The sequence below is a fragment of the Eriocheir sinensis genome, chromosome 9, assembly GCF_024679095.1.
Source record: "Eriocheir sinensis breed Jianghai 21 chromosome 9, ASM2467909v1, whole genome shotgun sequence".
NCBI classification, from domain to species: domain Eukaryota; kingdom Metazoa; phylum Arthropoda; class Malacostraca; order Decapoda; family Varunidae; genus Eriocheir; species Eriocheir sinensis.
Genome location: NC_066517.1, coordinates 7,850,858 through 7,863,461, shown reverse-complemented (window position 1 = coordinate 7,863,461; position 12,604 = coordinate 7,850,858). Strand labels below are relative to the sequence as shown.

At 50.0% G+C, this 12,604-nt stretch overlaps 4 protein-coding genes across 22 annotated transcripts in view; 2 read left to right on the top strand and 2 right to left on the bottom strand.

Moving 5' to 3' along the window:
• Positions 1–432: 432 nt before the first annotated feature.
• Positions 433–1,092, bottom strand: LOC126995889 (histone H2B). The gene has a single exon (XM_050855789.1). The coding sequence runs from the start codon at positions 857–859 to the stop codon at positions 488–490; it is 372 nt and encodes a 123-aa protein (XP_050711746.1). The 5' UTR covers positions 860–1,092; the 3' UTR covers positions 433–487.
• Positions 1,093–1,100: 8 nt separating this feature from the next.
• LOC126995882 (histone H2A-like) overlaps positions 1,101–12,604 on the top strand; it is a 54,473-nt gene continuing 42,969 nt past the window's right edge. Inside the window, 2 exon segments of the mRNA XM_050855780.1 lie at positions 1,101–1,346; positions 1,349–1,609. Coding sequence (XP_050711737.1) covers positions 1,115–1,346; positions 1,349–1,485 — 369 coding nt within the window. The 5' untranslated portion in view covers positions 1,101–1,114 and the 3' untranslated portion in view covers positions 1,486–1,609.
• On the bottom strand, positions 9,427–10,001 carry LOC126995887 (histone H2B). Its single transcript, XM_050855788.1, has one exon. The coding sequence runs from the start codon at positions 9,857–9,859 to the stop codon at positions 9,488–9,490; it is 372 nt and encodes a 123-aa protein (XP_050711745.1). The 5' UTR covers positions 9,860–10,001; the 3' UTR covers positions 9,427–9,487.
• LOC126995883 (histone H2A-like) overlaps positions 10,049–12,604 on the top strand; it is a 74,193-nt gene continuing 71,637 nt past the window's right edge. For 11 of the 19 annotated variants that reach the window (XR_007750796.1, XR_007750795.1, XR_007750794.1 and 8 more), the window contains exon 1: positions 10,049–10,878. Coding sequence is in view for 1 of the 19 variants with exons in the window: in XM_050855781.1 (XP_050711738.1) it covers positions 10,086–10,457 (372 nt within the window). In the remaining 18 variants the exon portion in view is untranslated. Of the gene's footprint in view, positions 11,258–12,604 lie in introns of those variants that run through there. The other 8 variants (XR_007750799.1, XR_007750798.1, XR_007750797.1 and 5 more) reach the window with 5 other exon arrangements.

Here is a 12,604-nt window from a genome sequence, read left to right as displayed (position 1 = left end):
CCACATATCCTTCTGCTTCATAATCTCATATCAATTGATTGGGGGGCTTTGATTTCTCTCTTAACTTATTTCAACTGGCGGGTGCACGAGTAGGGAATATGTGGGGACTACATGCAGGCAGGAAGACAGGAATTACCAGAACAAGTAAATAAATATAAGCGGAGGGGCGGAATCACTAACTACTGATGACGGCTGCTATGTAGGCATATAGCGCTCATCGTGATCCCCTGCAGCTAACAACAAACGACCGAGAGAAGCATTGGCGATTTCAAGCTTTGGTCGCGGTTTGGCGAGCACTGGCGGGACTCGGTCCGCTTATTGATGCCATGCATCCCTTGGTGGGTCAGCTCAGTGAGTGAGTGAGTGAGTGAGAGAGAGAGAGAGAGAGAGCGCGGGAGGGACTAACCGTCTTCGTTCTCTTTCGGGAAATAGTTTGTGGCTCCGATGGAGCCGGTTCTTTTACAGTGCAAGCAAGTTGGTGGGTTGCTTATTTGGAGGAGGTGTACTTGGTGACGGCCTTGGTGCCTTCGGACACGGCGTGCTTGGCCAGCTCACCGGGCAGGAGGAGACGGACGGCCGTCTGGATCTCCCGACTGGTGATGGTGGAGCGCTTGTTGTAATGGGCCAGGCGAGAGGCCTCGGCGGCGATGCGCTCGAAGATGTCGTTCACGAAGGAGTTCATGATGGACATGGCCTTGGAGGAGACGCCGGTGTCGGGGTGGACCTGCTTGAGCACCTTGTAGATGTAGATCGAGTAGCTCTCCTTCCTCCTGCGCTTCTTCTTCTTGTCACCCTTGGCGATGGCCTTCTGGGCCTTGCCAGCCTTCTTGGCGGCCTTTCCTGATGCTTTGGGGGGCATGTCTGCTTCTTCGTTCCCAGACGGCGAGCGAATGTTGCCGGGCCGCCCCCGGATTCCCCCTTTATGGCGGCGCCGCTCCCTCGGGATCGCGGGGACGCGTGGCGGCACGCGCTCCCATTGGCAGGCTCGCCCGGCCGTCCCCGCCCTCCGATCCTGCGCTGCACTATATAGGGCGAAAAAGCCGCGAGCGGCAGGTATTCGCTCTCCGAGCCCACAGCAGAAGCGCAAGTCCACGCCCCACCACTCACTGTCGACATGTCTGGACGCGGCAAGGGAGGAAAGGTGAAGGGGAAGTCAAAGTCCCGCTCCAGCCGTGCCGGCCTGCAGTTCCCCGTGGGCAGGATCCACCGTCTCCTGAGGAAGGGCAACTACGCCGAGCGCGTGGGCGCCGGCGCCCCCGTGTACCTGGCGGCCGTCATGGAGTACCTGGCCGCCGAGGTGCTCGAGCTGGCCGGCAACGCGGCCCGCGACAACAAGAAGACCCGCATCATCCCCGCCACCTGCAGCTGGCCATCCGCAACGACGAGGAGCTGAACAAGCTCCTCTCCGGCGTCACCATTGCCCAGGGAGGTGTGCTGCCTAACATCCAGGCGGTGCTCCTGCCCAAGAAGACCGAGAAGAAGTAATCGCCCTCGGCCTTTCAGGGACGACAATTCAGTACCGTTTAATCCGGCTCCCCTTGGGAGCCACACCCTTTTCCAAAAAGAGACTTCTGGACACACACCCTCAACTACATAGTGACATTCCTAGGTCATTTCCTGCTGATATTACTAGGAAGAAGACCCTCAGTCATGACAACAATTAACAACCCCCACGTCTGGCAGGCTTCCCACACTTAGTTTGTTTGTTTGTTTTCTTCACGGCAGGTAAGGGACTCCTCTGCTGACAACGACGATAACAACAATTAACCCACAAGACATAACATAACATAACAAATAAAAAAAAACGCAAAACAGAGCCGGGAGGTAGGTCGTTGAGACGATGATGGCCGTCGTGCAGATCGGATGCGGCGCTGCCCCCGCCGAGATGAAGTAGGTAGGTAGGTAGGTAGGTAGTAGCTGGGTGGGCTCCGACCCGCTGTGGCCTGTGGAGTAGGTCCGGAATGAGTAAAATCAATCAGTCAGTCAGTCACTGACGTCATGTATGATCCCCTGCCTCACCCGAGAAAGCATGCATCGGTTTGTACCTTCACCTTCACACGGTATAGTTTAACCCAACCTAAACATCCGGCCTCACACACAGGTGCTAGGTGGCGAGGTAGACCCTGAGGAGAAGAAGAAAACGTTTGGGAGGGTAAGCTAAACTAAGTGCAAAACCAACAGGGCCAGCCAGCCAGCACAGACACTGCGATACATTAGTCTTGCGCTAGCTAGTAAGAATAAGAATTAGAATTAGAATTAGAACAACACACACACACACACACACACACACACACACACAAAAAAAAAAAAAAAAAAAAAAAAAAAAAAAAAAGAGTTTAAGGAGAACCACGCACATAGCTCCGCCGTAGGTTCCCCTAGCGGACGGGGAACCCCACGAGTTGCTCTTTGGAATCTGTTTCTAAATCAAGTCTACAGCTGAACATCATCTAGTAGCACTATGATCATCATCAGTGCTCTTATAAATAGCGTCAAACTACCTGTGCTATTAGCAAGCAAAGGAACACTGTCATACTTTTTTCATATTGCTTCCACTTAATAAGTAGTGGAATGTATGTAATCGTATTTACAATAATACACGATGTACATATATATATATAGTAATGACTACGTATTACGCATGATAACCATATGTATAGATGGAGAAAAATATATGCGGTTTATAATTTTGGCAAAATAGAAATATGAAAGAGACAAGTCAACAAAATAACATTATATTAGCTGGACCAAGTTGACATTTTATGATGAATATGTACTACACAGTATGTAATAACAGTAATAACTTTTCCTAGAAGGTCCAGACCACAGGTAATGCCAGTACATCGTGTTCACTTGGGTGACCATAAGGACTGCAAACATGGACCTTCTACATACTATATGTATGTAAACATGCTGTTGTACAGTAATTATCAACGTGAAATACGTCTTGCCTCCATGGAACTGTACCATGCTCTTAGTTAATAATCATACTATCTATACATATACACGTACATAACATTCTAATATATAATACAGTGATGGGAGAAATAGGGAGGGACACAAGAGTGATGAGGGAGGCGAGAAGTTAGGGGGAGAAGAGGAGGGATAACGAGAGCGAGAAGGGGGAGTAGTTGTGGCTAGGAATAGTTTGGGAGGGTGCAGGGGGGGGGCACACTTTCCTTCGAATGCGTCAACATGACTCGTCGGGTTTGTGTTATTTTTCACAAGTAAACTCGTCACATAAGACATATAGTAATGTGGTAGGTTAGCCATAAATTAGGTCCGGGTATTATAGGTAGTGTGCTGAAATATCATACTGATCCAAAGATTCGTTTAGGAGATATTTGCGAAAAACAGCGTTTGTCTGCCGCTGAAATGTATAGTAGGTGTTACTGGAGTTATGAATAGAGATCTAATATTATTTTCTCATTCGGTAATCATTACACTTTTAACTCTGAACTTTCTAGACTTTTTTTGAGGTAGATTCTTAGAATAAAAGCCTTAACAAGCAATTACTTCCCTCTATACCTCTCACATACAATAATGAAAATATATCTGTTCTGGTTGTAGGTATTAGAATATTTCAGTAACTATGAAAGAGTTGATAAAAGCGCTATTAGATTTCATTTTTCCTCCCATATGCACAGGATGTAAAAACAAACTTGTTCAAGGAGAATGATTTATTTGTACCATTTGCTTGAGTAACAGATAATCCTATTACCAATCGTTTTGTAGATACAGCTACTATTACCTATGGTCTTGCATTAAAAAAAAAAAAAAAAAAACAATTGGGGAGGTATTAGGAGTTGAGTATGGCAATATTTTTGTATTAACATCCAGCTATTTCAGTGATAGATGAAATAATACTTATTCCATTGCACAGGCAAATATTGCAGGAAAGACACTATAATCCAAGTGATTATTTTCGCTAAAGGACTTTCAGAATCACTAAAAAGAGACAGTCATCTAACATATGTAAAAAGAAATCGCAATACTCCATCCCAAGCAAACCCCCCCCCAAAAAGGAAAGCCAACACGCATTACAAACCTCAACAAACTAAGAACAAAACTCCCACAACAAAACTAACTAACAAGTTAGCTTGCAACAAACAAACGAGCTAGCTCCCTAATTAGCTTTTTTGCTAGTTAGCTAGCTAGTTAGTTAGTTAGTTAGTTAGTTAGCTAGCTTGTTTCTTTGTTTGTTTGTTTGTTTGTTTGTTTGTTTGTATGTTTGCTATTTAGCTTGTTATTTTGTTTGTTTGGTAGCTAGCTACCTTGTTTGTTTGTTTGTTTGTTAGTTAGTTAGTTAGTTAGTTAGTTAGTTAGTTAGTTAGTTAGTTAGTTAGTTAGTTAGTTAGTTTGTTTGTTTGTTTGTTTGTTTGTTTTTGTTTGTTTGCTAGTTAGCTTGTTATTTTGTTTGTTTGCTAGCTAGCTACCTTGTTTGTTTGTTTGTTTGCTAGCTAGCAACCTTGTTTGTTTGTTTGTTTGTTTGTTTGTTAGTTAGTTAGTTTGTTTGTTTGTTTGTTTGTTTGTTTGTTTGTTTGTTTGTTTGTTTGTTTGTTTGTTTGTTTGTTTGTTTGTTTGTTTGTTTGTTTGTTTGTTTGTTTGTTTGTTTGTTTGTTTGTTTGTTTGTTTGTTTGTTTGTTAGTTAGTTAGTTAGTTAGTTAGTTAGTTAGTTAGTTAGTTAGTTAGTTAGTTTGTTTGTTTGTTTGTTTGTTTGTTTGTTTGTTTGTTTGTTTGTTTGTTTGTTTGCTTGCTAGCTAGCTTGTTTGTTTGTTTGTTTGTTTGTTTGTTTGTTTGTTTGCTAGCTAGCTTGTTTGCTTGCTTGCTAGTTTGTTTGTTTGTTTGTTTGTTTGCTAGCTAGCTTGTTTGTCTTTTAGTTTGTTAGCTAGCTAGTTTTGTGTTTGTCTGTTAGCTAGCCCGTTCGCTTTAATTGGCAGGCAGGCAGGCAGGCAGGCAGGCAGGCAGGCAGGCAGGCAGGCAGGCAGGCAGGCAGGCAGGCAGGCAGGCACACCTATTTACATGCCGGCACACCTACTTTCATAGAAACGTATTTGCAGCCTTTTAGTCATCCACCTGTCTACTGTTGGGCATGTAGACGCTTGCCCAGGGTTCCGGCGGGCTACTCGGTGGCGGGGCTGGTTCAACGTATCTGAAAAAGCGGGTCCAGTAAGAGAGGGCGCAACGTTATGATGAGGACGACAACGAGAAACAAGAAGAAGAAGAAGAAGAAGAAGAAGAAGAAGAAGAAGAAGAAGAAGAAGAAGAAGAAGAAGAAGAAGAAGAAGAAGAAGAAGAAGAAGAAGAAGAAGAAGAAGAAGAAGAAGAAGAAGGAGGAGGAGGAGGAGGAGGAGGAGGAGGAGGAGGAGGAGGAGGAGGAGGAGGAGGAGGAGATTCCACTTCCTCAGCCTTTCCCTTTCAAGTTCGTTCTGAGCCTGTCCCTCACCCTCTAACCCTACCCTTGCTTTCCTATACACTCCTGCACATTCCAAGAGACAATAGAAGGAGTGGATCAAGAAGGGGAGGCTTCTTTCTCTCTGTCTATATATTTGCCGTCTTTCTCATTATTGCTTTCTTTCTCTTTTTCTCCTCCTTTTTTTCTTTCTTAACCTTTCTATGTCATTCTTCCTCTCTTTCTTTTCCTGTTCCCGTCCAGACGTCGCTTTGTTTTGTCTATGTATTTTCCAATATAGTTTTCTCTCTCTCTCTCTCTCTCTCTCTCTCTCTCTCTCTCTCTCTCTCTCTCTCTCTCTCTCTCTCTTTTCATAAATATCCTGTTACTGATTTTACAAAGAATTGACAGGGACAGCGGAAATTATGGCAAAATGATGTTTCCGTAAGAACTGAAACAAACAAATTGGAGCTTACTAGTGGCAAATGAGGTGGATGGGGAGCAGTGGGCGGAGGTGTGAACCATCATTAGGCAGGAGGGAGGGAGGGAGGGAGGGAAAAGATGGGATTGAGGAAACAAACAAACTAGTGTCAAATGAGGTGGATGGGGAGCAGTGGGCGGAGGTGTGAACCATCATTAGGCAGGGAGGGAGGGAGGGAGGAAACAGAAAGAAAGAAAGAAAGAAAATATAACTGAAGTAAAAAGTGTGCTACTATTCTCTTAGTGAATAAGAATGTGGACCTCAAAGAGGTCCGGGGTGGGTGGGTTAGGTCGGGCTCGCTCAGGCAGCGGCATTAACCACCGAAGCCGTACAGGGTGCGGCCCTGGCGTTTGAGGGCGTACACCACGTCCATGGCGGTGACGGTCTTGCGCTTGGCGTGCTCAGTGTAGGTGACGGCATCCCTGATGACGTTCTCCAGGAACACCTTGAGCACACCACGGGTCTCTTCGTAGATGAGCCCGGAGATGCGCTTCACACCGCCACGGCGCGCCAGACGACGGATGGCCGGCTTGGTGATGCCCTGGATGTTGTCCCGAAGAACCTTGCGGTGACGCTTGGCGCCTCCCTTTCCGAGTCCCTTGCCTCCCTTGCCGCGGCCAGTCATGGTTCAGGTGGGTAGCTCAACAGTGGAGTGAGTGTTGGGTTGTTGGTGGTGGTGGTGGGTTTTTGAGGGTTGTTAGCCCTCGCGGGCTATATGCCATAGGCTGGCCCGCCTCTATCTGGATCATCACTCCGGCCAGAGCGCGTCTCGCCGTGGGTCTCGTCGCGGGCACTTTATCGGGAAACCGGGCCTCCTGTGAGTCCGCGCTGCTCCGAGGGCTTCGTAAAGCACCGTCAGGATGGGGTTCTCATACAGGTGCTCTCGGCCCTTCAGCTCTGCCTCGGCGTGGTTCTCGATGAGGCCCCTTAGGGCCCTCAGCATGGTGTACAACTCCACCCTGGTGAGCGTGACCGCGGGGGCGAAATGAGCCTCCCAGTTCGCCCCAGGGGGGCCTGCGCAAAGGCTCGGGTCAGGGGCGGCAGTCTCTGCGTCTGCGGTGGTCGTCCTCAGCGTCTGCGTCTCCTGGGCTGCTGTCTCTGGAGCTGACTGGGCCGCCGCATCCTCAGTGGGCGGAGGAGCGGTCTGGCAGGCCCTGCCTCGCTTCTTCCAGCTTGTCTGTGTTTCGGCGTCTTCCTGAGCGAGGTCGTCGGTGTTGGTGGCGACCTCATCCTGTTGTGGCGGGGCAGCGTCGTCGGTGGTGGTGGCGGCGTCTTCAAAGGTTGGCAGTGGGCTGGCAGGTGCTGGTGCAGGGACCACCACTTCCATTCTTGGGCTTGGAGAGGGTGAGGCAGAGGGAGCTGCTTGGGAAACAGCCTGGTTCTTTGGGGGCAAGGTGTCTATAGCACCCGAGGGCCGAGGGGGGAGCCTCCTCAGTCGTTCGGGGCAGCCCTTGAACCAGGCGTGGTGTCTCCCGCCACAGTTCGGACATCGTGCAGCCCGGACATTGCCGGTCCTCAGTGTATCAATACACTTCGAGGAGAGATGTTTCCCGCTGCTGCACACGCCGCAGAGAGCACCGGTCCTGCAGTACTTCTGCACATGGCCAAAGGCCTGGCAATTGAAGCACCGCAGGGGCTCCGGGGTGAACCTCCTGACGGAGAAGACACCCCAGACGCCTAGGTCAAGGGACGACGGGAGAGACCCCCGAAACGTCACCTCGACCTGCCGCGTGGGCTCTCTGCGACAGTGACCCGCGTTGTATGTACACCTCCTTGCGAAGGTGACGCGCGGGTCCTCCTGGATCGGTCGGAGGGACTGGCCAAGAGGGTACCGCGAAACGATACCCCGCGACCTGCCCTCGACCTCTCCAAGGTTGATGCCGTCAGTGGTTTCCCTGCTCAGACGAGCAAGGGAAAAAGCAGCTTCCTCATCCAGGGGTTTGATATAGATCGCACCCCCAGACTTCTCCTGCACCCGTACCCGAAGGCCCGGGTGCTCTCTCTCCAGCCGTCGAACGGCGTGGAAGGGGCTAACCTCGTCGTGGTGGAGTATGGTGTATACTCGGTGGTCAGGGGCCGGTGGTGGTGTCGGGGCTCGTCGGCGTCTCTTCTGGACGCGGGTCCAGCCGTCCTCCTCTCCCACGGGTGGGGAGAGTTGGAGGCGCTTCTTCGGGCAAGGTCGGGCCATGGTGAGTCAGGTGAGGAGAGGAGGAGAGCTCCTTCCTCGACCGCTGCTGAGCTTCCAATGTTGGGTTGTTGCAGCGTTCGCTCTATATATGCAGAGCCAGAGGCGGCGGTGGTGGGTCTTTGGGCGATAGGCTGGCTCCTGCCGTCTACTTCCGGACGGCCCAGTGACGTTGGGTGAGCCTCCACACTGTACTAGGCTCTAGCATATGCAGACAGCTCCAAGAGACCCCTAAATTCCTCCAATAGGGCTAGATAGATGCACTGCCTGACGGGGGCGGGCAAGCGCGGGACTAGGAGGCGGCGCACGCGCAGGGCGCGGCGGACCACCGCTCCTCCCCCGGCCGCCAAAACTATAAAAACCAGAAACGGCTGGCAGACTCAACTGTTCTGTTCGTCCGTAGCCATGGCCCGTACCAAGCAGACTGCCAGGAAATCCACCGGTGGCAAGGCGCCCCGCAAGCAGCTGGCCACCAAGGCCGCTCGCAAGTCGGCCCCGGCCACCGGAGGAGTCAAGAAGCCTCACCGCTACAGGCCCGGGACCGTGGCCCTCCGTGAGATCCGCCGCTACCAGAAGAGCACCGAGCTCCTCATCAGGAAGCTGCCCTTCCAGCGTCTGGTGCGCGAGATCGCCCAGGATTTCAAGACCGATCTCCGCTTCCAGTCCTCTGCCGTCATGGCTCTGCAGGAAGCCTCCGAGGCCTACCTCGTCGGTCTCTTCGAGGACACCAACCTCTGCGCCATCCACGCCAAGCGTGTCACCATCATGCCAAAGGACATCCAGCTGGCCCGTCGCATTCGCGGCGAGCGTGCCTAAGCGGGCGTTCTGAGTACTACAATCTTCTCACAATATATCTAGGCCCTTTTCAGGGCCAAAGTCACTTTCCGGGAGAGAGTTTAGACAGACACTGGGGCGGGCAGGGGGGGAGGAGGATCACTGGCTTGTTGCCTTTCCCACATATCCTTCTGCTTCATAATCTCATATCAATTGATTGGGGGGCTTTGATTTCTCTCTTAACTTATTTCAACTGGCGGGTGCACGAGTAGGGAATATGTGGGGACTACATGCAGGCAGGAAGACAGGAATTACCAGAACAAGTAAATAAATATAAGCGGAGGGGCGGAATCACTAACTACTGATGACGGCTGCTATGTAGGCATATATCGCTCATCGTGATCCCCTGCAGCTAACAACAAACGACCGAGAGAAGCATTGGCGATTTCAAGCTTTGGTCGCGGTTTGGCGAGCACTGGCGGGACTCGGTCCGCTTATTGATGCCATGCATCCCTTGGTGGGTCAGCTCAGTGAGTGAGTGAGTGTGAGAGAGAGAGAGAGCGCGGGAGGGACTAACCGTCTTCGTTCTCTTTCGGGAAATAGTTTGTGGCTCCGATGGAGCCGGTTCTTTTCCAGTGCAAGCAAGTTGGTGGGTTGCTTATTTGGAGGAGGTGTACTTGGTGACGGCCTTGGTGCCTTCGGACACGGCGTGCTTGGCCAGCTCACCGGGCAGGAGGAGACGGACGGCCGTCTGGATCTCCCGACTGGTGATGGTGGAGCGCTTGTTGTAATGGGCCAGGCGAGAGGCCTCGGCGGCGATGCGCTCGAAGATGTCGTTCACGAAGGAGTTCATGATGGACATGGCCTTGGAGGAGACGCCGGTGTCGGGGTGGACCTGCTTGAGCACCTTGTAGATGTAGATCGAGTAGCTCTCCTTCCTCCTGCGCTTCTTCTTCTTGTCACCCTTGGCGATGGCCTTCTGGGCCTTGCCAGCCTTCTTGGCGGCCTTTCCTGATGCTTTGGGGGGCATGTCTGCTTCTTCGTTCCCAGACGGCGAGCGAATGTTGCCGGGCCGCCCCCGGATTCCCCCTTTATGGCGGCGCCGCTCCCTCGGGATCGCGGGGACGCGTGGCGGCACGCGCTCCCATTGGCGGGCTCGCCCGGCCGTCCCCGCCCTCCGATCCTGCGCTGCACTATATAGGGCGAAAAAGCCGCAGCAGAAGCGCAAGTCCACGCCCCCACCACTCACTGTCGACATGTCTGGACGCGGCAAGGGAGGAAAGGTGAAGGGGAAGTCAAAGTCCCGCTCCAGCCGTGCCGGCCTGCAGTTCCCCGTGGGCAGGATCCACCGTCTCCTGAGGAAGGGCAACTACGCCGAGCGCGTGGGCGCCGGCGCCCCCGTGTACCTGGCGGCCGTCATGGAGTACCTGGCCGCCGAGGTGCTCGAGCTGGCCGGCAACGCGGCCCGCGACAACAAGAAGACCCGCATCATCCCCCGCCACCTGCAGCTGGCCATCCGCAACGACGAGGAGCTGAACAAGCTCCTCTCCGGCGTCACCATTGCCCAGGGAGGTGTGCTGCCTAACATCCAGGCGGTGCTCCTGCCCAAGAAGACCGAGAAGAAGTAATCGCCCTCGGCCTTTCAGGGACGACAATTCAGTACCGTTTAATCCGGCTCCCCTTGGGAGCCACACCCTTTTCCAAAAAGAGACTTCTGGACACACACCCTCAACTACATAGTGACATTCCTAGGTCAATTCCTGCTGATATTACTAGGAAGAAGACCCTCAGTCATGACAACAATTAACAACCCCCACGTCTGGCAGGCTTCCCACACTTAGTTTGTTTGTTTGTTTTCTTCACGGCAGGTAAGGGACTCCTCTGCTGACAACGACGATAACAACAATTAACCCACAAGACATAACATAACATAACAAATAAAAAAAAACGCAAAACAGAGCCGGGAGGTAGGTCGTTGAGACGATGATGGCCGTCGTGCAGATCGGATGCGGCGCTGCCCCCGCCGAGATGAAGTAGGTAGGTAGGTAGGTAGTAGCTGGGTGGGCTCCGACCCGCTGTGGCCTGTGGAGTAGGTCCGGAATGAGTAAAATGAATCAGTCAGTCAGTCACTGACGTCATGTATGATCCCCTGCCTCACCAGAGAAAGCATGCATCGGTTTGTACCTTCACCTTCACCTTCACACGGTATAGTTTAACCCAACCTAAACATCCGGCCTCACACACAGGTGCTAGGTGGCGAGGTAGACCCTGAGGAGAAGAAGAAAACGTTTGGGAGGGTAAGCTAAACTAAGTGCAAAACCAACAGGGCCAGCCAGCCAGCACAGACACTGCGATACATTAGTCTTGCGCTAGCTAGTAAGAATAAGAATTAGAATTAGAATTAGAACAACACACACACACACACACACACACACACACACACAAAAAAAAAAAAAAAAAAAAAAAAAAAAAAAAAAAAAAAAAGAGTTTAAGGAGAACCACGCACATAGCTCCGCCGTAGGTTCCCCTAGCGGACGGGGAACCCCACGAGTTGCTCTTTGGAATCTGTTTCTAACTCAAGTCTACAGCTGAACATCATCTAGTAGCACTATGATCATCATCAGTGCTCTTATAAATAGCGTCAAACTACCTGTGCTATTAGCAAGCAAAGGAACACTGTCATACTTTTTTCATATTGCTTCCACTTAATAAGTAGTGGAATGTATGTAATCGTATTTACAATAATACACGATGTACATATATATATAGTAATGACTACGTATTACGCATGATAACCATATGTATAGATGGAGAAAAATATATGCGGTTTATAATTTTGGCAAAATAGAAATATGAAAGAGACAAGTCAACAAAATAACATTATATTAGCTGGACCAAGTTGACATTTTATGATGAATATGTACTACACAGTATGTAATAACAGTAATAACTTTTCCTAGAAGGTCCAGACCACAGGTAATGCCAGTACATCGTGTTCACTTGGGTGACCATAAGGACTGCAAACATGGACCTTCTACATACTATATGTATGTAAACATGCTGTTGTACAGTAATTATCAACGTGAAATACGTCTTGCCTCCATGGAACTGTACCATGCTCTTAGTTAATAATCATACTATCTATACATATACACGTACATAACATTCTAATATATAATACAGTGATGGGAGAAATAGGGAGGGACACAAGAGTGATGAGGGAGGCGAGAAGTTAGGGGGAGAAGAGGAGGGATAACGAGAGCGAGAAGGGGGAGTAGTTGTGGCTAGGAATAGTTTGGGAGGGTGCAGGGGGGGGGGGGCACACTTTCCTTCGAATGCGTCAACATGACTCGTCGGGTTTGTGTTAGTTTTCACAAGTAAACTCGTCACATAAGACATACAGTAATGTGGTAGGTTAGCCATAAATTAGGTCCGGGTATTATAGGTAGTGTGCTGAAATATCATACTGATCCAAAGATTCGTTTAGGAGATATTTGCGAAAAACAGCGTTTGTCTGCCGCTGAAATGTATAGTAGGTGTTACGGGAGTTATGAATAGAGATCTTATATGAGTTTTCTTCTTCGGTAATCATTACACTTTTAACTCTGAACTTTTAGACTTTTTGAGGTAGATTCTTAGAATAAAAGCCTTAACAAGCAATTACTTCCCTCTATACCTCTCACATACAATAATGAAAATATATCTGTTCTGGTTGTAGGTATTAGAATATTTCAGTAACTATGAAAGAGTTGATAAAAGCGCTATTAGATTTCAT

What these genes read in the sequence shown, in the direction of transcription:
- LOC126995889 (XM_050855789.1), bottom strand. Translation starts at nt 859, where the DNA reads ATGCCCCCCAAAGCATCAGGAAAGGCCGCCAAGAAGGCTGGCAAGGCC.
- LOC126995887 (XM_050855788.1), bottom strand. Translation starts at nt 9,859, where the DNA reads ATGCCCCCCAAAGCATCAGGAAAGGCCGCCAAGAAGGCTGGCAAGGCC.